We start from the raw sequence: 24,944 nt of genomic DNA on the forward strand, positions 1-24,944 counted from the left end.
TAGTCAACATACATTTTAATACACAGTTGGACATCATCTTATTGAAAATCGTCAGGGCACGACTTCATGGGGAATGTTTGTGGGAATTCCAGCTTGAATATGTTTGGGCTTCTATAAAGTGATACATTTGCTGTTATATCTTGTGTTATGTAGATGTTTAGCATCATACAAATGGCATGCCACGTCATAAGCTCACCAAAAATTGTCTTTCTCGATACAAACAACTGTCATTTCTGTTTTTTATTGTTATTAATTTTCCAGGCGATGCAGCTCAACCTAAATAAAAGCTGGTGATGATCCATACATAGTCTACATCTACGCCCACCCACTGTAAAAACAAATATCCTGAAAACTGAAGATCCATCTTGACTAAAAAGCACTCTTTTACAAGTCTCATAATGTACTGCAACTGTCTCTTTATAAGATGGGTCTTTATACCAGTGGTTTTCAACAGATTTTATTAGTAAATATCACATTTGTTTAAGGGAATTAACAGCAATATAGTACAGCGGTGCCGCATAATATCTTAAATGTTTTTGTAGGTTTGTGTCCGTCCCTAAAAAGATCCCTACAAGTAGAATCCAATATGTCGGTAACATGAACGAGTTTATATTTCTGACCTCATGAGGGCCACATAAGTACAGTCAAGTTTTCTCCACACTTTGCCCAGTAATGACTTAGGAGCTCAAATGTGTTTTTTTTTTCATTTGACTCGCAACATACACTACACAATCCATTTAAGTGTTAGTAAAGCTCGACTTAATGGCAATAAAGATGGATTTTGCTCAATGTATTTGGTGAAATCTACAGCAGAATTCATCAGGCAAATTCAAATCCACACGTATTTGTCTCTGAGCTGCTTCTGATTCCCCCTCCTCTCGCCAACGTTATGAGCTGTTATGAGCATAGTTGTGGTTCTCTTTCAGCTCGGCCAAACTGACAGAAACACAGGCATTCCTGCAATGTAGCACTGTATTGGAACAATCTTGTAACATTTTCTTAAATTATAGGTCTTTTACATCTCGAGTCTTAGTTTTCAGATTCAAAAAGTCAACGTCTAGACTGTGTCTCCACTCTCCTAATGTAGTCCTTATTTTCATGTGACTCACTGTCTGGTGGAGCGGGCTGCTGGTATAAAGTGGCTGATAGCACCAATAAAGGGGAATGTTGTGTGAGTGTGTGCTGGCAACTTAGGGGTGTTGATTATTTTTTGGGCTGATGCAGGCTTGATTGCTTACTGTGTGCATTTGATGTGGTATTCATCGGGGGCCAAACAAGAAGCTTGGCTTTTTGGTAGAGACTTTCCCAGGACGGCGGCTTCCTGCCTTTACGAAATGTTCAAAAACTGGGGCGTGTGGGAAAATGTGTGCAAGTGCAGAAGTTCCAATTCCTTTTTTTCATGTTTTTTTTTTTTTTGGTTTGGTTCTAAAAGGCGTTTACATGAAAGAGCAAAACGTGTATGTTAGGTTTAGGTAGTAGAATTTAAAAATATTGAGTATTGTTTTGATTGTTTAAGCGCTTTGTGACCCTGGTCTGGAAAAGCGCTATATAAATACAAATTACTTACTTACTTACTTACTTAGAATGGGTCTAGTTGAAACTCGCATTCCCACCCCAACATCTCCGGTTCAAGACCAGCCTGAACCGAACATTTTTTTCCCAATAATATGCATTTATTATTTTGGGACATTAGTGTTTTCTCTAATATTTAGATGTAACATTTATTTTGTATTATTTATTTTTGTCTTTGTCTACACATTATTTGTCTATTTTTTTCTTATTTCAATAGTCCAGCCCGAGTATAAATAACCCTCCGGCCGATATACTTTGCCCTGTTACAAGTGAACAGTCACCCCCTACCCAATGCGGTCTCTAGGCCAATTCCCCCTTCCCACTTCCCTCCTGTGGTGTGAGAGTGATCACATCTTTTGCGTAACAAAATGAGGGTCCACAGGAGTATTTCAGCCAATCAGCTGCCCTTTGATTTTTATAGTTAGAACAGCAAAATGCTGGGACTTCTAGTGTTAACTGTTGTAGTGTAATATGGGACTCTCAGATTGTAAGTGTTTACTGGTTGTCGGTTGATAAAAGAGCCTTTAAAGAGATAATCATATATACTGTAACTGGACTCCACGTTCCTTGAGTTGAAGTAGTGTAATACACAAAGAAATCTTTTTTTTTTTTATGGTCGCATAATTAACCTAAATTAATCTAGAAACTGTTCTTTAATGAATCTAGAAATCCATTCCTCTTCTTGTGTTTATATTAGGTAATAGCATGTTGTTCAAGACATTTTCCCTCATGGCAAGTGGATGTTGTCGCTGCTCTTTATATGTTGTCACTCAGACGTCCTCTTCACTGAACAATAATCGGTGTCAGAACTACGGGAAGAGCAAGTCGTGGTTACCTAACAACATGTAACAACAAACAGATCCCTCTTTAACAAGTCACTCACTCCCCTCTTTGGTTAAGTGTGTTGTTTTGTTCCTGGATGTTTATATTCTTACAATGAAACAGGGCAGCTTTTTTTAAGTGTACTGGACTGGAACTATTGATATGTCTGGCGAAGGTCGTTGATGAAGCCTTTGTTGAATAGTTTATTTTCTCTTGCTGTACTGATTTAAAGTTTCCCTGAAAACCACTTGGATAGCAGTTGCAATACTACTTTTAAAAAGAACCCGCACCCCAGAAAATATACACCTAAATGTAGTCAGGCAGCGATGGGTCTCTGTCCTGCCGACAGAAAAAAAAAAAAGTCCTCTGTTCCATCTCAAGCAAATAACAATAAGCCCTGGGCGGGATTCCAACAGGCTTTCTCTTTGAAATGGGATACCAGCATACGCATTACAAATATATCTCTTGTTTTATCTTCCGGGCCAGGCCCATGGAAAAATTATTCCAAATACCTGCCACGCTTTATCTGGAACCCTGGAATAGGTAAGACCCAGTCGGGAACACGAGGATGTCTAAAATAAGGCATCTATTACGGGATGGAGTGGAGATGGATGGGACCGAGCGGGAAGGGATGGGGATCGGGGGTATTTTTGGTGTATCGGCCAAGTGAAAAAGAGCTTGTTGCGGGGGCTTTGGGGTTGCTTTAATGTCTATAATGTGTGCCGCTGTCAGCTGTTGTACGAACTGCATGTGCTCGTGGAGGCTCACACGTCCATAGTCCAGCCCGAGTATAAATAACATTTTTCCTACAGATGTTCTCAAGTTGAAATTTGTTCTTGGCCGCTGTGCTTCATCTTGGCATCAAGAAACATTAACCATAGGCTATTGACATCATTTGTTTTCCTCCGACTTTCGTTTTTTGACGCTTGATTTCTTCTGTGTTTAGGTTATGTTTCCATAGTGACTGATAAGCATGTGTAAAACCTCTTCTGTATCACACCCAAGTCAAGAAGGAGGAGAGATAAACATGCATGAGAGAGAAAAAGATGTGAGAGATGAAAGAGGAGGAGATTGAAGAAGCTGTTGAAAGTGAGCCCTTGAGGTCCGGCTTTATCTTTGCTTTTCTCAGCGCAAGGTGCCTGGGACAAATCACATATTGTGTCGCTATCACTTGTAGAGTCTTGCTGACATTTCCTTCAGCAGCTGAGTGTGTGTGAACACCACTGAGCAGACCAGCCTCATGAAACGCTCCGACATCTACATAGCTCTCAAGGCTGAGTGGAGAGTGAGCATAGTCGGCATGCCAGTGATACCAAGTCCTCCACGAGCAGATGATGCCGGGCTTGCTTTAATGTGTGAGGCTGATCTCAAACCTGTGGGTTTGTGTTCTTACAACCTATTAAAAAGTGTTTTCTGGAAGATCCTGAAGTGTTGACTGGAGGTGTTGAACTCTTGAAAATGATGACTACTTAAATCAGGATTACAAATTTCATTCAGGTTTATTTTTTTTTAACTCTTGCAGTGGTCCACGACCAACGGGTCCTGGTACCGATATTGTTCCACAGAAAGATCTTTTCATTTTTACTGTCAAAAAAATGTATTGTTATTGTATTGTAAGCATGTAAATATTAGTGTTTGACTCTTGACGTGTCAAAATTATTTTTGTATTTACTGAGCATTCTATTTTTTTTTTTTTGCATCTGAAAATACATTAAACTTGTCTACGGTGCAAAGACTGTTGGACTCCAGAACCCTTGTAGCTTTTACGGAAACTACCGGATGAATGTTCTATTCTGTTGAGTCTAGTATGTTTTAATGAAAACTTTTACATTTTAACCATATCTATATTAAAGAGACAAAAGAACATTTTCTCCCACAACCTCCTTCTGAATTCACAGTACTACTATACATATGGGTATTTTGAAGGCCTAAGTTATTCACCATATTCAAATTAAAGTCTATCAATACAGTATTTATTCACCATGTGTCATGTGGTATCATGGATAATTTGGGAGAATCCTCTTCCTTGTATAATCATGGATATCTTTATTTTCTCAGTATAAAAGATCACCTGTAGATCAAACTGAAATACACACTGAAATCTGCATAGATATTAGTTATATATTACATTTTTGACATTATTGTACAGAGTACTCCTTTTGATTCTTGAGACCGACCTTCTTGGAGAGAGAAGTCTTGAGACTTTGGCGTCGGTCTCAACCAATGATCCAACCAAGAAAATGACCCAATTATGTTGATGCTAAAAAAATACATCTCTAAGTGGCTCATTGCAGTCAACATTTCCGCTCATTTTAGATAAAAGGACTTTTTGGTGAGCTCACACACTGCCTCTGAAAACCATGGAGGGATATTTTTCTTGTCACAGAAGGTTTTGGATCGATTCTCACCGATTTACAGATTCAATTCTTAGTGTTATTGAATTTTGTTGAAAGTTATGAGCCAGAAGTTGAGCCTTATTTTGCTTCCTTTGCAAAATCTGTTTGTGTTTTTTGTTTGTCGGGTGTTGCTCTCGTGGTTCTGTCTGCAGAGCTAAGCTGGTAGTCTGGTCTGGTTTCTCCATGATTAATGTTTAATATTCTTTTTAAGAGCCCGTACCAAATGAGCTCGAGATAAATTGAGACAAAACATGCTCTTCTCCTGGGAGCCCTCTAACATCTAGCGATTTTGCTCCTCAGGGCTGATTCTGCCAAGATGACGCAGCCAATGAGGGGAGACCAGGCGCACCAGCCCGTCCCAGCCCGAAAGTCTGCCAGCCTGTCGTCGCCAAGTGCGGCTCGCCGGCTCTACCGCAACTTGTCTGGAAAGTTCCGTGTGGGCACCAATCCTCATTCCCTGGAGGACAGTGTTGGGTCCGGACGGGGAGGAGAGAAGGAAAAGCTGCGAAAAACCACCATAGTAAGTCGGAGGAAATGTATAAAAGGTTTAATAAGCCAGGAACAATGTAGTATGACCCAAAAATAGAACATCAGGTACTTGCAATAAACATCACAGCCGTCCATCATAACTATTGTGTAGCAAAGAAAAACTCACATTACCAAACTCCTAATTGAGGTTTCTCAATTGAATTATTCTTAATTCACTTCCTGAAATGCCCTTTGTGCCACAGTTCCAGAGCAATGACGCTTTGTTCGAAGCGGTGGAGCACCAGGAGTTGGACTTGGTACAGCTGCTTCTCTCCCAGTACAGTCTGGAGGAGTTGGACCTCAACACCCCCAACAGTGAGGGTCTCCTGCCCCTCGACATCGCCATCATGACCAACAACGTGCCCATGGCCAAGCTGCTTCTGAAGGCCGGTGCCAAGGAGAGCCCCCACTGTGAGTAGAGACCGTTGAAGAAGCTCTGAACGGGTTGTAAAAGTTCGGTTGAACCCCTGAAACGTTTGATTCAAACGCTTGTGGTGTGTATGAGAAACAACTTGGACTTTATTAGCCAGAAGAACAATGTGTGCATGTTGGTTAACGCCAGTAACATCCAGACAGTTTTTATCCTGAAACATGTTGCAGGTTACCAGAGTCTTTTATCCAAAGCTCTTAGAATAAGTGTATAAAACTGCAGGGGTTTAAATCAAGAGCACCAGGACCTCGAATTAACTGGGAGTAAACTGTTACCAGCAGCTTTCCTGAGTAGTTCTGGTTTAGTCAAGGTGAAGCGTTGGCCGAGAGAGACATGTGAAGACTTCCTGACAACAGTTAGTCTCATTGAGGGAAGCTTGTAGGCTAATGCCACGGATGGATCGGGTTTCAGGTGTGACTATTTCCTGGATGTCAGGGCGTCTATCAGTGACGTGGGTTGAGGTACAAGCCTGCAAGGTTAGTGAGGCACTGACTCTGTGTCAGATTTAAACACACATAAGGTACATTCTGAAGGTCCACAACAACAGCGGTGAATAATCTTGACCTTTATTGCAAAGTTTCAGTTGTTTTTAGAATCGTAAAACCAGGCTATGAAAACCTTAATTTAATGTATCAACATGGTTTGTGATTTATTGCGCAATCAGAGGTCATTTGAACAGGAAATATGTAATTTCAACAATTTGACTATAATCACTTGAAATTAGATCAGTGGAAAATGATTGGTATTCTTTGTATATTATCGTTAATTTTCATCACCATGTCACAATGACAGGTGTGGCTTTTCCTCAACTGCATTCAAATAATGAATGACGTATTCGAAGCACAAAAAAAATTACCTTTTTAATGGCAAATAAAAGGAATACTTTATATAAAATAAGAAAATCTCAATCGGAATTAAAAATAAGTCTCGTTTCGATATTGAAATATAAAGAATAAGTGTTTTTTTCCGCTACTCGACATCCAGAGCGTGACGCACTACAGCAGATCACTCCAGGAAATGTGGCACGATAAGTATTAACAGAAGAAAAAGGATTGTCGCAGCTTTAGAAAAATATTAAAGCCATATTGGACAGTAAACAACAACATCTTGAGCCGTCTTTCTTTCCACTGAAGTGCTAATGTTGGAAATTTTTTGTAAGGCTCATGGCGGCCAAAACAAGCTTTTTTTTATTAGAATGACATAAAAATTCAATTTTCAGAATAAAATTTTGATGTACTAAAATTGTATCGGAAACTCCGCAACAGATGTATAACCAGTAAAGAGACGTTTCTGTTGGAGACCCCCCTGATTGTTTTACCAGTACATTTTTCTTCAGATTGATCACATGCTCACTTAAAAAAAACGACTTTTCAATCAACTATTTGAAGTAGTTGATAATCCTTATCCATCAAAGGAACTTGCTGTCAAACTCACTGCTGACAATCCGTTCCCTCATGACTGAGGCCTGGAACATCAAAGTCGATCAAAGATTGTGTATCAAATCTCCTCGCCTCTATTTTAGTGCTTGCCAGCGAAGTAAAGGCAACCCCGGGGTTCACTTTCACTTTGGATCAAGTGATGTCTGCTTGGCATTTGCCAGCAACTCTCACATGTCCTGGACTCCTGCCCTCCTGACGCCGCCGTGTGCTCCATATCCACTGCCCGCAGTTTACGCCCAGCGAGATGCTAATCGCTGCGAAATAAGAAAACGGAAAATTCTGGCTGATCCCGTCTGTCAGCGTTTAACCCGACTGATAGCACTCTTGTTTTGCTTGGTGCCGCTCGGCTCTGGGAACCAAACTGTCAAAGTGAGAGCAGCACATAATCAGATGTCACCGCAGCTTCCGCACCGGTTTATCAAAGCGACGACCGAGCGGCTGGAATCTTTCTGTGGTTCGCATTAGTGTTGCCATCACACCCACATGAGCGGCAGTGTAAACACACCAAGTCAAACGAATAAGCGGTAATTATGATGCAATATTAGTCATTCTGGTCAGCACTTTTCACTGTCTGTAATCGGCGGAGGCTCCTCTCCCGTCTTCTGCTAATGATTACAACTCGCCAGCGAGGCTCCTCGCCTGTTTATGTTTGTGCGCACACACGAACACAACGGCAGAGTCGAGCCAGATGACTTATAAAGGTGAAATGAAAAACACATGAATGGAAAGTGTTGTTTTTCTGAAGTTCCCTCTTTGATTGTGTTCTCACAACAAATTACCTGACGAGAAAAAATCCTGAGAAAAAGAGAGAAAGAAGAAACGCACAAATGAGATGTTGAAATTGTTTACAACACTTATTTTGCTTGCTTCTGGCTTCGTCACGCAAGAAAATGTTTGCATTTGGGTGACCAGAGGAATGACTCACTGCTCTTCATGTGGTTCTGCTGGCTCCGTGGACCGCAAGCGTTACTCTCCATTCATCGGTTGCCAGCGGAGGGCTGAATAGAAAAAGTCTGAGGCCATAGTTCTCCATACAAAAACGGTACCGCGGCCATGTGAGGAGATTTCAAGAATGTCAAAAACGATCCAATCTTGAATTATTGTGAAACAACAAACAACTGGTTTTTTTTTCTCCTATTGTTGAAATGTTTCTTTGATATCCGTAGATCCTCAAGAAACACTAAAAAAAACTCAAGAAACTGAACCATTGAAATGCTCACACACTGTCATCAGAACAAGGTTTGATGGTCAATTGATCTAATTTGGAAACATTGGTGCCATTCAATCTTTCAAATTAGAATCCTAATTTTTGTTGCCGAATTTATTTCAAATGATTCCATTAACACAACCGATTTTAAGTAATTGTTTATGTAAAGTGAAGGAAGGTGAAGCAATCTTAGCAAGTCGATAACAGTGCTAGCTCCAGTGAGGTGAAATGTAGCACCCCGTAACACATGTATATCTATATTTCCTAGTTCATAGACATGTAACTCTGTAAATCTCAATTACATATAATTTCTAATATCAAATTGAGGATATTATATGTTGTGTGTTATGTTTAAAATGAAGTGCAGTCCATCCAAGTGCAGCACTAGCAGACTCAGGGACTCATTCATTCCTCTTGTTATTAGACTTTGTAATTCTGAATTTGGGGGCAGGATTGGAAGGTTTATGTATATCTGTTATATGTTAATCTTTGTATTCTTTTTCTTTATACTTGCACTTTGACATCCCTTTCCCTTTTTTCTTTTGTTTGAACTTTCTTCTTGTTCTTGTTCTTATGAAACTTGCTGTACACAATTGGAAACCCAATTTCCCAAGGGAGATCTCCAGAGGGAATAATAAAGTCAATCCATCAATCTATCTTAAGTGCATCTGGATCCAAGTAATACTGGTTATATTATTTACACTCTTATGTTTTTTGCATCTCATAAGTCTTCAAATATTTTTGACCTGAATGATTGTATTTAATTAATTTTAATGGAAACTGAAAAAAGCACGTCTTAAATGCACTTAAAATGTACCACATGACTTAATCTTTAAGGGTTAGAACATAGATCCAACCAATCAATTTTAAATGTATGTTGTATATATATATCTTTTAATGGTTACTGGTGCCATGATGAGCCTGAACGAACTTCTTGGAGACTTGGAGTAGATCTATTGCCTCTCCACAGAACAGCTTTGAGACGTGTTAAAATCCAAAATCCAAATATTAACTTGAAACAGTCGCGTCAGCTCTTTACTCGCGAAAGAGAGTGAAGGATGTCACACATGGAAATAAAGACTGCAACAAAACTGACACTCAGAGGGGATCGCCGCATTCAAAGAGCGGCTCACAGCCACCGAGGAGCCACGAAACGAGCCTCAGAATTAAACACCCAGATGGACATTTTGACACGAAGCTTTAAACTTACTGTCAACAGTGGAATCTAACGCTCAACAGTGGAATCTACAAAGAACAAACACAGACCACACAGACTAAACACAGACTCACACCAGTCCTAAACACTTCACGAATGACCAACCACCAAAGCAGCCCCGTGTGCTACTGTCTTCTCTGAACTTCACAGTTTCACATTTTGTCTTTCCTTAAAAAAAAAAGATATGCATCACACGTACACTGTTCCTGCTAGGCTGCGTCTTCTCTCCGACTGCACATCATTGTTCACATTGTTATAGTAACACCCGATGATGGAGGCTGTGTCGCAGATATAAATAGATCCGCTGCACAAATTCTTCCACTGTTTTTTCCCTTTTCTTTCCAGAGAAACACTTTTACATAGCCGTGAAAAATTATGCTCATGCACGTCGTTCCTACTCGTTTATATTTCCTCATGACCACCTTTAAAAACGCCATCGAGTTGGCGTCGTCTTCAAGAGCATCGAGATGGAAATTGAATTAATAAAACACTTATTTATTATTTGCTTGAATGTGACCGATCATCTGTTGAAGTCCTGAACTTTTCTTGTTCCTGTAGAAGGAACACTTCAGTTCTTCCAGAGAGAGAAACAGACTTTATAGTGTGTTTTTTTCATGTCGCTACCCAAAGCCATACTGGATTCGGATGTAAGAGTACAGATGTTTCCTGATTAATAAGAATACACCTGTTGTAGGGCTGGACGGTGTGGCCATAATATGTATTGTTATTATATTGTTTCTTAGTATTTGACGGGTTTTTTCATCCAAAAGTGTTATTTTTTACACACGTTTCCATTTAATAACTAATTACAGCAGTTGTTTTACCACACATAAGGGATCACATCCTTGACCAAGTGAAATAGAACCACGTTTTTCCATCCTTTTTGAATTAGGCGGAATTAGCAAATTGCTTGTGTTGCCCCTGCTAGCTGCCACTCAGCAACATTAGCAAAATACTAGCATTTATTGTGCGTCTAAACTATGCAATCGACAGACTTGGCTCCTCTTTTTGGTAAACCCTTGTCGCGTCTTTTCATTTGAGCCTTTTTTGCCTGCTCTGCCGCTATTCTCTCCTTTAAACTTTACTGTGATCCCGCTGTGTATCTGGACATGGCAGTGAAATGGGTCCCTGAAGTACTGGTACTGATGTGTCATTTCAGCCACACGAAAAATGTGTGTCGATCAAAAGAACTTATCTTAGTCAATTGGATCATTTACCAAGCATCCATTCGTTTTATCACTTCCTGGTTTGACGTCGCACGTGACTTGCACGCCAAACGAAAGTCCATGCTACGTCGGATTTGCTTAAGCATGGCTAACTAAAAAATAAGTTGTAGTCAAATTTGAAAAAAGGAAAAATGTTGAACTATATTGATTGGGTAAGTATATTGGCATTGGGACAATCTTCAGCCAATCAGCGGCGGCGTCACATACCTTTGGGGTAAAATTTACATACGTCTTTTTATTAATATAACTGTTACAGCGTCCTCAAATTGTTCAGTATAAGTTTTGTACACTTATAAAAAAAAAGTACTTCAATTTGCAGCATGAGACATCGTCACATCAGTTCTTACACCGGCAGAGATGGGATATGAAAGATTCATATCATAATAGAAATAAATACAGGTTTTCGCTACGAACCAGACCTGACCTTTTGTACCTCAGGTTTGCTCCAACCTTTTCATCTCATTAGAAAAGCTCAATAGAAAATCTCAAGAGAATAAACAAGGCTAAGAACATCTAGAGTAGGGTTGAGCTCTGAAGCCTTGAGGTGGTCATAATGTTATCGTCATGTTTGAAATTGAGTTCAATTTTTTTTTCTAAATCTCTCAATTTTTTTTCCTCACATCGTCTCTTCCAGTCGTGAGTCTGGAGGGCCGAGCGGTCCACTTGGCCACTCTGGTCCAAGAAGCCGAGCAGCGGGTCTGCGAGCTTCAGACCCAGGTCCAGGGCGAGGGCCCCGGAGAGCGGGAGACTTCTGACAGGGAGCGGCAGTTGAAAGCCTGGGAGTGGAGGCTCCGGCTTTTCAGGCGCATGCAGACCGGCTTTGAGCACGCAAGTAGGTTTTTCAAGACGACTTTGATGCTCGTAACAAAGACTTCTCACATGCTGAACAGTTGAGCAAAGTTTGCCGCTCCGATTATTCCAGCAGTCCTCTTTGGTTTTCATTCCTGCACCCGGTTTCTCTGCTGGCTCTCCGTCTGCGCTGAGTTAATGGCTTCCACACTTGGATGCTTAGCACACATGACACGAGTGTGTGTGTGTGCGTGTGTGTGTGTGTGAGCGCTTGCACCAGCATAATACGCTTGTATTCCTGCTTTAATTTTTTATGGGCATTTCATGACACATTTAGTGGCGTGGTAGACAGCCATCCCCCAAAAAACATACACGCTCTCACGCACACACGCCAGCTTCACACCCAAACTAGTCTGGTCTTTGATGAATACAAAAAAAACTGTCTAATTTAATGATCGCGGACATAGTCGTTATTTTTATTTTGAAGACAACACATTGTATTTTAGTTCACTTTAAATTTGGAAAAGGCACCATCAGATTGATCCAATCAAAACTAGAACTCACTTGTACGTCGCCGTTAATTATTGGGCGCCATGACCATTCCAGCCACCAGATGGCAGCACCGAATGATTTGGAGTTGGTCATTTTTCTAAAATTAACACATTTATTTTGAATGGAACCTTTGTGATATTACGTCTATTGTCTGAGTTCTGTTATAGTAATTTAGTTAAATGGAAATGGACACTACAGAGGGGCTTCCTGGGATCTTTATCTGGCCCTAATGTGGTCAGTGCCAAACTATACATTTGGAATTTTCTTATTTTTTTCCCATTACTCATTTCTTTATTATTATTTTACAATAATTTAATATAATGTTGATCTAACTATTGAATCCTACTATTATTATTTGTTTTCCTGATTATTTCTATGGACAGGGCCAGATAATGTCACCATTTTGTCTAAAATAAAATAGTCGTGTGTTAATTGCGCGTTTTTATTATTAATGAACATCGTGATTGTGACTTGAAAGAATACATTTTTCAGAACTATATTAAGACCAATCAACCCATAATTGTACGATTTAAACCTTTTGAATTATGTCTACAACAGTTAATGGCACTTGATGGTGAAATTACAGCTGCAAGTTTAAAGTTAAAAGCTTCTTGCTTCACTTTAATATATTTCCTTTATTTCAAATAAACCTCTGTTAATTAATTAAATGTAACTTTTCTATATTTCCTGTCTTTAAAATACTCTTCGCGGCACGTAATAACGCATGAAATAAGACCGGTGTTGGCGTCAGAAGATGATTCGCGAGCAGTTTACCGAGCACTTGAGAGTTATTCTGAAGTGGCACCAGACTGTTTAAACCATCCTCCCATACGCTCATGCATCACACGTATAAATACTGTCACAACAGCGCATCGCTGAAGTGGTCATAAATGCACTGGAATCTGCTTCTGTTCACTCGCCGTGATTTAATAGATTGTTTTGCCATCGCTCTCTCTCTCTGGCTCCTGTTTTCCTCCTCAGGTCCCCCCGACGCTCCCAGCAGAGTTCGCTTGTCCGTCAGCAGCAGCAACAGTCTACGAGTGGATTTCCAGGAACCTCTCTGCGTCAATTCTGCTGTTGTTACCAAATACAAAGGTCAGTGCCACATGTGCACCAATGCAGCCGGGAACGAGTGAAAGGGAATATTATTACACAAGGTCACATCCTGGGATGAAAAACACACATGTTTTATTAGCTATGGTCGCTAGCACTGACCTTTTTAAACCCCAATTTAAACAGTGAGCTAAATTAGCATTAACCCAACTTGCTTGCACAACACACAGAAGGTGTGTGGAAAAAAAGGTGGAAAAAAATAGTCTGAGTATGCGCAGAAGATTGATGAGTATTCCTGCGAAACTTTCGAAAAATTAAACATGTATTCCTAGTACAATATGGTATTTCCATTACCCTTACATTTCCTGACTGTCTCTCAAATAGATGTTAAACCTCTAAGTATGTGTCTGTTTGTACAAAACTCTCTTTTCATTGAAATATTTACGTTAGAAAATGTGATAAGCCCCGCCCACTGGAGATTAAATCTTGTTCACCATAACCACACCCACTCTGCTGTGATTGGCCCAAGGGTTTGTCACTGCGCGTCATCAATTCCAGAAGTCTCCTCCACCAAGAGACTCGTTGTATAAACAAAGCAGGCTGTGATTACAGCTGGCTGGAGGAGGAGTGAAGCCATTACTCCGCTCTCGTAACCTCTAGTTCGCCGAGATTACAGACGGGGGAGAACTTTATAAAGTAATATATTCAAAACATTGTCATTATGAGATTTTTTTTTTAATCCTACTGATTGGGGCTTTAATGACCACCTTCATAATGATGATCAAAACGCTTCATATAGGCGCTAACCTCATTAGCAAGAGAGCAAAAGAAATAACCTGCTAGTGGCTGATTGCCCTCGTTTTAGTCCTCTGTCAATCATATACCTCTTATGATGTCATCTGCATAAGAGCAATGATTGAAATTCTCAGTAAAAATCTATAGAAAAAAGAATGTGGATAGAGCAGCACACGATAGTAGCAGTTCCTCAACCATAAGGAACTTTTAAAAGAGGAATCTAACGACTCTGACAGCAGAAGGAATCTTGAACTTGAGGATGGATGCACTTGACTCATAGACAACAGAAAACATTTACTTTGAATCGAGATTTTATGTCTGCATTATATTCACCCACCTTCAGATAAGAACAGAAAAAAATTAATTGTAAGTAAGTAAGTAATATTTATTTATATAGCGCTTTTCCAGACCAGGGTCACAAAGCGCTTAAACAATCAAAACAATACTCAAAAAAGTATATTCTTTAAAGATCAAGATAATAACACAGGAGTTCCAGAAAATCAAGGAAAAGCCTGAACAAATAGAAACGTCTTAAGATGTTTCTTAAAGGAGTCAGTAGATCCATCAAGCGCAAAGAGAGAGGAAGATCGTTCCAAAGCTTAGGAGCAACAGCCTGGAAGGATTTCTCTCCTCTGGTCCTGAACCGTGTGCGAGGAACCATCAGTAGATTCTGATCCACAGACCTCAGAGCCCGAGCTGGGGTGTAAGGCTGGATCAGATCACTGATGTAAGGAGGAGCCTGACCATGAATAGATCTGAAAGTAAGAACCAGAATTTTAAAGTTGATCCTGAAAGAAACTGGAAGCGTAATTTTCACTAGTTTACAGGTTCATTTGTTTAATAAAACTTAACTTAAACTTAAACAAGCGTCTTGATGTGTCAACAGCCACGTGTTAATTTGACTGCGGAGAAAATGCCACATTCCTTTCAAAACACATTTTAGACAATAATAATCAATAATAATATATAATTATTCTTCCTGTACGGCCCAGTAACTAATGCCTCACAGATACATGCCTTTGTTTTTATGATCATCTTGTAAATGATTTTGAAACAACTTCCAAACATGGTGCAGATAGACCAGAAAGCTTTATTTAATTTTTTTAAACTCTACATTTGTCACAAAGATTCTGAATACACGCACATCACATGTACGTAATGTTGCTAAATATTTATTCTTAAACAAATGAATGGGTTTTTTTTGATGCTATGGATGTATTTTGAAATATTTTTATTGCTATTTAATCCATCTTTTTCTTTCTTATTCTTAAGTTTGACAACGATTTAGGGGAACGATGGGCAAATAACATGCAGTTGTATTAAAGAAGTTGAAATAAATTATAAATACTAATGAATAAAACAATTATTTTAATGATAATTACTTGTGAGTTCATTAAAAACAATAATGAATAATACAAAGAAATGTCATTGAATGAATGAATAAAATAACATATAGTGACAGAAGCTAGAAGCGTTTTTTTTTTTACTTCCAACTGTGTTGTGTATCTCCCTGTGTGTGCGCAGTGAGCTGGAGCTGCGCCCCATCGTTCACCCCTCCGCTGGGCGAGATGGTCGTGGAGGACGCCGGCCTGCTGCAGTGCGACATCACGGGACTCACATCTGTAAGCCTCCCATCAATTCTCCCGGGAACATCAAAGGTTGCGTTAAGAGAAACAAAAAAAGTCGTCGGTCATGGCTGTGTAGCTTGTTGTGTTAAGTGGTTTATGGGCGACACAAAGTAACACAAAAGAGCCCGCGCCCCTCCATCCCATCTCGCTGCTGGTGCGGGCGCCATAAAACATCTCGGGGCTTTTAGTGCCGCGCGCTCATAAGTTTTCGCCCGACGTTTAAAAGTGCCCGTTTCTTTAGTGAATTCATCAAACCCGCACACTCAAGTGATGGTCACCATTAGTCCCCCGGTGAAGGAGGGGGGAAAGACTTATGACCCCCCCCGCCTCACACCGTCGCCCGCCTCTTGACCACATATAAGCAACAGTGGTCTAAAAAAGAGCAGCTTGGTAGCCTGCCACCTGATTTATGTTTGGCATTTTTAAACGGGCATGTAGACAAATAGACGCTCCCTCGGTTGTTTGTGTGTGAAGCCCCCTCCCCCCCACTCTTTTTTTTTTTTTTTTTTTAAGAACCCTGCTGCTAGCCGAGGCTCACTCCTGTTACATGACAGGGGTCAAGGCAGGGTCAGGAAGTGTCGGCGGCCGGCTTGATTGATCTGGCTGAGAAAGGGGACACAGGGGTCTGCTGTCTGCTCGCCGGGCACCGAGACAGACGGAGCTTCTTCAAACGACAAGACGAACCGACCCCGACACGTCAACAGATGCACGATTGTTTCCATCTAAGACCATCTCATGTCATTCCAGGGGAGCCACTACTACGTCCAAGTGTCGGCCTACAACATGAAGGGTTGGGGTCCGACCCAGGCCTCCACCCCCACCTGCGCCGTCCCTTCGAGTAAGTCTGCCTTTTTTTTTTGCATCTGTGCGCTTGCTCTCGAAGCCCGAACAACACGGAGCGCCAAAGGCTATTTTTTTTTTTTTTTTTTTGTTGGCTGGCGTCACTGCATTGACACCATAGCAGTTTTCACACCCCATTGAGTGGATGATGAGTGTGTGTTTTCTGTGTCCGGCCTGATTAGTTTAATCAGCCAAATATTCTTCGCACATTAACGGACAGGAGCCGTGCGTCACGTCGCGTCCGCTCACCTGATTCGGTCGCTCCGACGTCATCCCCGGCCCTGGCTTTGACATCATCCGGGGGCGTGAAGGCTGCGTCGTGTGCGCTGCCAGCAGGGTGGGTGGGTTTCTGGAAGCCCCGCGGCAGACGTCAGAAAGTGTAACTGTAGCCGGGGGATGGCGTTTGAAGTCATGTGCAACAACAGCTGAAGCGTTGACTCACCGCAGCAAGCTTTTGACCCTCTTTGCCGGTTTCTCAGCGTTTTCCCTTATCGTCTATCAACTTCTGGATATATAACGGCACCTTCCGCAGAGGAAAACTAGATCACGCTTTTAGAGAATTAACTTGATACACCGAAGCAATGATCCCATGACGGGCTCCGGCCACTTTAGCAGCAAATCTTAAGTGCAAAAACAACCAGAAACACTCTTTTCTCGTCTACATTCGCAACGATATTGAGAGTGAAACTGAATATTTCTTAAGACTCCCCTGGTGGACGCACATTTGGAAGATAATACCGACCCAAGAGCGTAAAAGCAGATGTCAGCAGTGGCTGTTTGTGTCATCAAAACAATGAGGAGAAAAGATGGAATATTGCTACATGATTGAGAATTAATTTGTTCCGCTCAGGTCTGTCGGTGACGATTCCAGCTTTGGATTGAAACTCAAGTTGACTCCACGTACAGCTTGAACGTGTGCTAACGCAGGAAAACAGAATCCCTAAATTGTCCATGTTACTCTCTCAGTGGGGGGTCGTGACGAGGAAATCAGAAGGAAACACAGAATATTCTGGTTACAGAGTGTTTCTGGCAGTGTCCACGGTAGGACTGGGTTATCCATCGGAACTCTTCCATGATGGTACTGATACTGATACCTTCATTTGGATACCATATCTGAACGATACTTTTTTTAAATTAAAATTTACAATATCAATTCTAATAGAAAGATAAATATATTGCATATAGTACAAATATTATAGTATAATAATAATATAGTTTAATTGCATAAAAAAAGGCTCCTCTGCTGAATACCTCTCTCTTTGTGACAAAGTGCAGATACATTTGAACTCCAAGTTGTCATCAAAGAGAAGAATATAAAATAAAACCAATCATTTCCAGTGAAATAAAACACTCGCTTACAAGTGACAAATTCTTCTGATGTTCACTGCCTTTGTCATTTATCAGTTTTTCTTCAAAAATAATCCTCATTATTACATTTTAAGTGGTTGCTGATACTTATCACCCAAAGACAAAGCATGTTTTGATACTTGATACAACCAAAGGATTTCGGTCGGTGCCAAATTAGAACCAAAGTTCCATGCCTAGCACTAGTGCATGGTGAGAGGGTCGGATGGACGCTTCAACTTCCAGGTGAAGTGCAGAGATGGAAGAGGAACAGGAGACAGTTTCAGGAAGTTGTAACTCTTACAGAAACCTGTCTTCTGTATCTATTGCATTTCATGAAATCTTGATAATAATTTTCAACGTGTATTTTAAGAGATCAAAACTCATGATTGGAGTTTTTTGCAATACCTTATGCTCGATTCAATGCCACCGTTATGATTAATACTCACCTTTAGGGGCAAATAATGTGAAAACCCAACTCTCCTGACTCACTCACATGTTTCCAATGCAAACAAGATGCAGTAAGTCTCTCAACTTTTAACTTATTACTTAATGAACTCTACCGTCTGAAATCTGGGGGAACAAGAGGTTACGAGAGCCGAGACCATTATGGCTTCACACCTCCTTCTTTTGTTTATACAACGAGTCCCTTGACTCGTCCTATTGAGGTCCGGAAGATCTATTAAGACACACTTTAACCAACACATTAGTTGCCCAGATGTTAATTTCTTTTACAGTTTTCACCACCTTTGAAAAGTCCCACATGGAATTAACATCTAACATGTTATTTTATCATTTTTGTTTCATCACGAATTTGAACTTTTTAAATTATGTAAATGATACCTTCGACACCATTGTATGGTTTTTTTGAAAAATTTAGTTGATTCATTAAATAAATAAACGATCAATGTCTGCCCTGCAGTTTTAAACAACCCCCCGTATTACCTTAAATGTTCTTGTCATTACCAAGAAAGTCTTCAAGATGACATCTAATTCTTCGTAGTGCTTGCTGCAGTAATTCTAAGTTAAGATATCAAATTGAGTATATGTTTGAAAAAGAAAATTATTTTAAAAATGTCTTTAATTACCCTTTAATTCACAAAAAAAAAATCTGATTAACACATATTTTTGCCTGAGATGTATTAACATGATGTGAAAAGACTCAATTTAATGAATGTAAGAGGAAAATGACCAGTTTTTCAGAATGATACCAAATGTTGCACACGCGTAATTGAACTCAAGATTGCTTCATGTTGGAGAAAGAAAACATTAATGATCAATATTAAAGTCTCATTGACACCATGTCTTGTCCACAAAATTACACAAGGATTTCTGTTGACTGACAAGAGTGAATAAAATGAGGTTCAGATCAGCTGCCTTCGTCTCATCAACTCATCTCTTAATTTGTGAACATCTCTATACAGACTCATCCGGGGACCCCGTGCTTCCTCTTCCTGTTCACAATGCGAGCGTCGACGCGTCTTCATCTGAAAGATTTCCCTCTTCTTCTCAGCTGTCCACCTTCCTCCATCTCCTCCCTCTGAGCTAATTTCGATGTTGCGTGTTTGTGTTTTCCATTTGGGCCTACCACTGGAAATATTTGCATGTCTGTGCTGTAGCGCGCGGTGCGGCCCCAACAGTGGGGGCCTTATACCGGAGCGTGGACGCCCATTAAAGGGCCCGCTTGTCCTGTCGGGACAGGCACCTTTTTCCGGGAATAGAGCTCACCGTGTTTCAGTCCCACAAAACCCCCTAGGGGGGCTCCGGGAGAGGGGAGAAGGGCCGAGGGTGATGGCGGTAGGAGGGTGGGTTATCGCCCGACACATCCTCCAGTGAGGGGAGATCGGGCGGCGAAGTTAGACGCGGCGGTGCTGAACAATCACTTTCTGTCAGCAGCGAGGGAAAGTTGATGCGTTTATAATATATAATCCAGTAAGTGGCTCCCATAATATTCATGTTTATTAACGTCTCTGGAAAATGCACTTGGAGGGAAAAACTCTTTTCAATATGTTGTTTCGAGGCTCCTCGTATTTGCCTCTTGTTGTGTGTCTATGTGTGTGTGTGTGTGTGTGTGGAGACTAGCTGAGCCCAAATATGTACAAAAGAGCTTGAAGCTGCCGCCTGCAGTCGCTCTGTCTGTCAACCATGCACGTACGTAAGCACACGCACCAGAAAATGTCTCAGGTTTATATTTAGACGTTCAGCTGCGAGACAAAGACGTCGCTCAACCGTTTTTCTCCAATTAGTGAGACACAAACAGGCGGTTCCGGTTCAATGGTTGTTTTTTTGTTTTTTTGCTTTCGCTGTTCCCAGGTTGGAGGGACGTCGAGGGCCGCGTTCCTCGTCAGAGCGGCCAGAAGGAGGCGCTGGACCAGCTTCTCGGACAAATAAAAGACGCTCATCGCAATTGTCTCTGTCACGGTAAACTCAACATGCTTTCAGATCAGAGCTCAAAACATGCTTTTTTACTTCAACTCTTCTACTAGTTCATGTCATGACAGGTTCGTCCAGTTCCTTTGATACAGGAACTCAATGCGTATCCGTCCTTTCATCAAGTCTCTGAGAATACCTCACTTTTATTTCAGTTTCTCAAATAAAAGTCCTGATATAAAATCTTTCTTTATTACCAATTTAAAACCTGGTATTTAATCACATTAACTGTTGAAAGAGTTGCAACTGTTGCAGTGCATTATGAGACCCTGGGACACATGTTAGAACTGGACTTGAATTTGACATGCCTGCACATAAAAAAAAGGTTACATTTCTTTAAACCTTACAATTTGTCTTGTTTTTTTTTCAGATATAAATCTTATTTCTCATGTGGCCCCTTCAACAGTATATTTGTGGCCCTCATGAGGTCAGAGAAAACTGAGTAGAACTATTGATTGAAAATAAAGTGTCTCAGTATCGTAAATCTGTTGTGTCCATAGCTTTTTATCATAGATATTCAAAATCTTTAACCTGTTGTCTCTGGTCTAAAAGTAAACCACCTTAACTACTGCTTGTTTTCGGGCCTACGGGTCACCTTGACCCAGAGACAACACAAGGGTAAAATACGAAAATATAAACATAAATTAAGATTTAAACAAATAACAATCAAATTTTATCCTGTTAAATCACTCTTTTAAGTTGTATTTCCACTTTTGTTTTCTACTTTCTAGTTTTTACACAGATTATATTAAGGTTTCGCCTTTGTCTTGCAGCCACTAAGAAATGTAAAAGCAACACTCTGAGATTAACCAAAAACTGTGGCCATACATGTTTAATAGAGACGTTTTAATTCGTAGCTAATCTAGGGTAAATAAATATTGAGGCGATCGTGAGCGAGGGAGTGCAGGTGTAAGACGTCTCACCTTGACAGACACTTTACAATCTCAGGAACGACAAGTACTTCGGGGGCTGCACACCCTAAAACGACCCGCCACCTCAAAAATAATACCCCCCCCCCCTCCGTCTCAACCGCTTTACGCGTCTTTCCATGACTCAGGCCTTCCTCGGCTGAATACCTCTCTCTTTGTGACAAAGTGCAGATCGACGTCTCTCACACTCTCGACTGTTTATGTCCCCAAACACTGCTGGCTCTGAGTCAGTCCCATAAGTGTCAAAGCCTTTCCACACTGACTCTTTTACATGATGGGAAACTTCATTTAGTGTCGAGCAACTTGTCTCTATTTCCCTGACAGCCACATCAGCAAACACACTCGCCCCTCTGACTATTGTCGGCTGTGTGTCCAGACGACAGCGGAGCGATATAATAGTCAGTATTGAGTTGCTCCGGGTTTCGCAGACGGGCGACTGATTGAGCTTGAAAAGTTCAGGCACGGTAGCTGAGGTGGCGTGTCCCGGGGTCATGTTTGTTATTCCTGTAAGAGACAAGTTCTAGGCTCGAGTCAGGAGAGAGCATAAATTAACACTGACTACTGCCTCCCCCCCCCCCCGCCCGACCGACCGACCCCCCTTTAAGAAACCCCACAGCCCACAAGTCGTCCTGTCTACTGTCCATACATATACACACATGAAGATAGACAGGCACACACCTCGATACACATGTACACGCACACACCAAATATTCATGTACATGCGCTCTCTCTCAATTCTGACCCCCCCCCCCCCAGTCCCCGTCCCCGCCCCACCTTCTCCCGTCTTGTCCAAACACTATTAATTAAACTGTGAAAGAGGCCTTGACTAACACAAGCACCCCAGCAGTCAGACTTACTTGTCTGTCTTACTCAGTGTCAAAACCTGGACCCGGGCCCTGGACCAGAAATTTTGGGGAAGGTGAAAGGGGTCGGCGGGGCGCTGTTTTTGCACGTTACTTCACCGCGGCCCCGTCCACCTGAAGAGAAAATTGCTTCTTTTGGAGCGCTGAATGGGGGATTTATTGACTCTAAGTGGCCTGGGGCAAGATCACCTGGGAGGGGGGGGGATCTGTGAAGGGTTTTGGACCCAAGGTTTCTAATGAGTCGGGAGGTGCGTTATCTCACCAACAGGCGCCCACACAAACACACACATACATATATATACACACACCTCCCTCTCTCGCCTCCAACCCCCTCAAGGCCCACTAAAAATAAACATGTCCCCACAGACTTAACTGACCTCCCTGTCAGTGAGTGGCGAAGGGTTAAGACACACACACACACACACACACACACAAATTACTACAGCTCCTTGCCTCCAATCATGTGATGTAGCCCGAGACATGCCAGCGGGCGAAAGTATGTGCAGGTAAACACACACATATACAGTTAGTGTCCCGCTGGGAGCGGAGAGCGAGTGGTTCCCTCAAGGCCCGTAGTCTGTCTGCTGGCAGCGCGGCGTGACTGTCGAGCGCCGCCGCTGGAACGCATGAAATTTCATAAAAACATTCCACTTGGACCCGTATTGTTGAACGTGTCAGCTTAGTTGTCAATTAGCTAACGGGCTGACACTGAAGGGCACGTCTGTGGAGTCGGTCGGGGGACAAAAGGTGCATTGGTGTTCCTGATCCGTCCGCTCGCTCTGATCCGTCGTCGCCTTCACACCTGATGAATAAAAGTGTTGATTTTTGGTCAAGCTGTCACTTTAACAAATGCCCTCTTTTTTTTTTTTCCCTTTCCTCTTTTTCACACAGAGCAGTGCAAAGCTCCCTCGCAAGGCAGGAAACACTCGGTGTCCAAAAGTCTGCGACATCTTTTTCAGACCTCCAGCAAATTTGTTAAAAGTCTCAAAAGGTGAATATCTTATTTCCTACAGTCACATATAATCATTACATCATTAACATTATTTCATCACCTATTTTGTTCATTTATTGATGCTATTTTTTCTCAAATAAAGTGTAATTATTGTGTGTATTTATGCTTTAGGAATTAATAAAAACCTTCATACTTACTCACCATACCATATTTGTTGGAAAATATAGTTCCATTGTTAACTTGAAATTGTCTTTTCCGTCACCTTGTAAATATAATTTATAATATTACTGAGCAGCTCCATCAGTTTGGTGCAGAGTGAGACAAACAATACTTCATTTGACTTTTACAGTACTTACAATTTTAAGTTACTCGCAAAGTGTCCAATATTCTACAGAACTACAAGCTGAAATTGTGGAATTGATCTTTTATTTCTTATTTATTTCTTGTTGTATTGAACCCCTTGTGTTTTTTCTTGTTCAATGTGACCCGGAGGCCCAAAAACAAATGTGTTTGTGGTATCCCTTGTGTTATCTCTTGTTCAATGTGACCTGGAAGCCCAAAACAAATGTGTTTGTGGTATCCCTTATGTTGTCGCCGGGTCAAGGTTGAACGACCTGGCTTCCATAAATGCATATGCAGTGGTGGAGGTCGTTCACCTTCACCCAGAGACAACACAAGGGTTAAAAACAATTTGATGGTGTTTAATCATAACTTCACTGATATATTTCAGTATACCGTTGCTGATACAGTAGTTTGTCTTATACTTGTAACTTTAATGGGTACAGAAACTTTTATCAAAGCATTTTAAAGGATGTTCTGCACAAATGTAATCTTTTGGATTTGAATGGACAACCTTTAGAGCCACTCACATGTTTGTTCATTAAAAATATAATACATGTAAAATATAATCAATACTAAAGCAGAGTCCGTCATTCTTTTTCAGAACTGAAGTCTGAGCCAAATCTGTCTCTTTGAGTTGTTTTATGAATGATATGAAAACCAGAATTGCCACATACAGCAGTAGCTCCTGAGAAGTCACAATAATATTGCTCATTAATGCCATTTTGAATTTTATTGAATATTGTTTTGATTGTTTAAGCGCTTTGTGACCCTTCTCTGGAAAAGCGCTATACAAATAAAAATTACTTACTTACTTACTTACTTACATTTTACTTCCATCACAACACGTCAATAAGAAAGACTGACGTTTTCTCTCCTGACGCTAGCAGGAGTAGCAACTCCACCGCTAGCAGAGCTAACGATGCTAATGCTAGTAACGTAGTTTCCTCCTGACTGACAAAATGGCTGACAAAGATGAAGGAAAAGCACATCAGAAGAATGGGATCTTGTACCTTTAAAATAACTAAAATAAATGTAATAATAAAGACAGTTAATAGAATGAATACAGTTTATTATATCTTTATTATTATTATGTCACCTGCGTTTAACCCATGTGTTCCTCTACGTGTGCTTCTGTCCAGAGGACTCTATCTGACCACCATATTCTACCGAGACGACAACGTCCTGGTGACTCCGGAAGACCAGATTCCCATCGTGGAGGTGGAGGACTGCTACTCGAGCTCACTCATGCAGGACTTCTTCTGGTTCACGAAGGTACGCAGGAGCTCAAACGGCCTCATGGCATGTTAGGTTGAGTCGACATGTTTGTGCTCCAGGTGTCGTATCTGTGGGAAGAGATCCTGTGGCTGCAGCAGTGCGTCAACCCTTCCCAGTCCTCGTGCTCCTGCACCCTCCAGACACGCCTCAAGATGCTCCAGGCCGTCTCTGTGCTGCAGGTAAACTGCTCTCGCATGCATCCGTTTTTTAAGCCGCTGGATCTCGAAGACTCCAGGGATGACGTCAGTGAATGTTTAAGAGACGAGTTTGTATTTCATTCATCATCAGAGTCTTTGCTCTGAGCTGAGCTTAAAAT

At 41.2% G+C, this 24,944-nt stretch overlaps 1 protein-coding gene across 2 annotated transcripts in view; it reads left to right on the forward strand.

The window, feature by feature from the left end:
• ankfn1b (ankyrin repeat and fibronectin type III domain containing 1b) overlaps positions 1-24,944 on the forward strand; it is a 152,290-nt gene that overhangs the window by 114,971 nt on the left and 12,375 nt on the right. For both annotated transcript variants that reach the window (XM_087794209.1, XM_087794208.1), the window contains 10 exons: positions 5,091-5,310; positions 5,522-5,729; positions 11,471-11,668; positions 13,159-13,272; positions 15,550-15,647; positions 16,401-16,491; positions 20,151-20,258; positions 22,951-23,050; positions 24,493-24,625; positions 24,688-24,807. In XM_087794209.1, the coding sequence (XP_087650335.1) occupies positions 5,091-5,310; positions 5,522-5,729; positions 11,471-11,668; positions 13,159-13,272; positions 15,550-15,647; positions 16,401-16,491; positions 20,151-20,258; positions 22,951-23,050; positions 24,493-24,625; positions 24,688-24,807 (1,390 nt within the window). The remainder of the gene's footprint in view (positions 1-5,090; positions 5,311-5,521; positions 5,730-11,470; positions 11,669-13,158; positions 13,273-15,549; positions 15,648-16,400; positions 16,492-20,150; positions 20,259-22,950; positions 23,051-24,492; positions 24,626-24,687; positions 24,808-24,944) is intronic.

The sequence above is a fragment of the Callionymus lyra genome, chromosome 6 (genome assembly GCF_982586985.1).
Source record: "Callionymus lyra chromosome 6, fCalLyr1.hap1.1, whole genome shotgun sequence".
Taxonomy (NCBI): domain Eukaryota; kingdom Metazoa; phylum Chordata; class Actinopteri; order Syngnathiformes; family Callionymidae; genus Callionymus; species Callionymus lyra.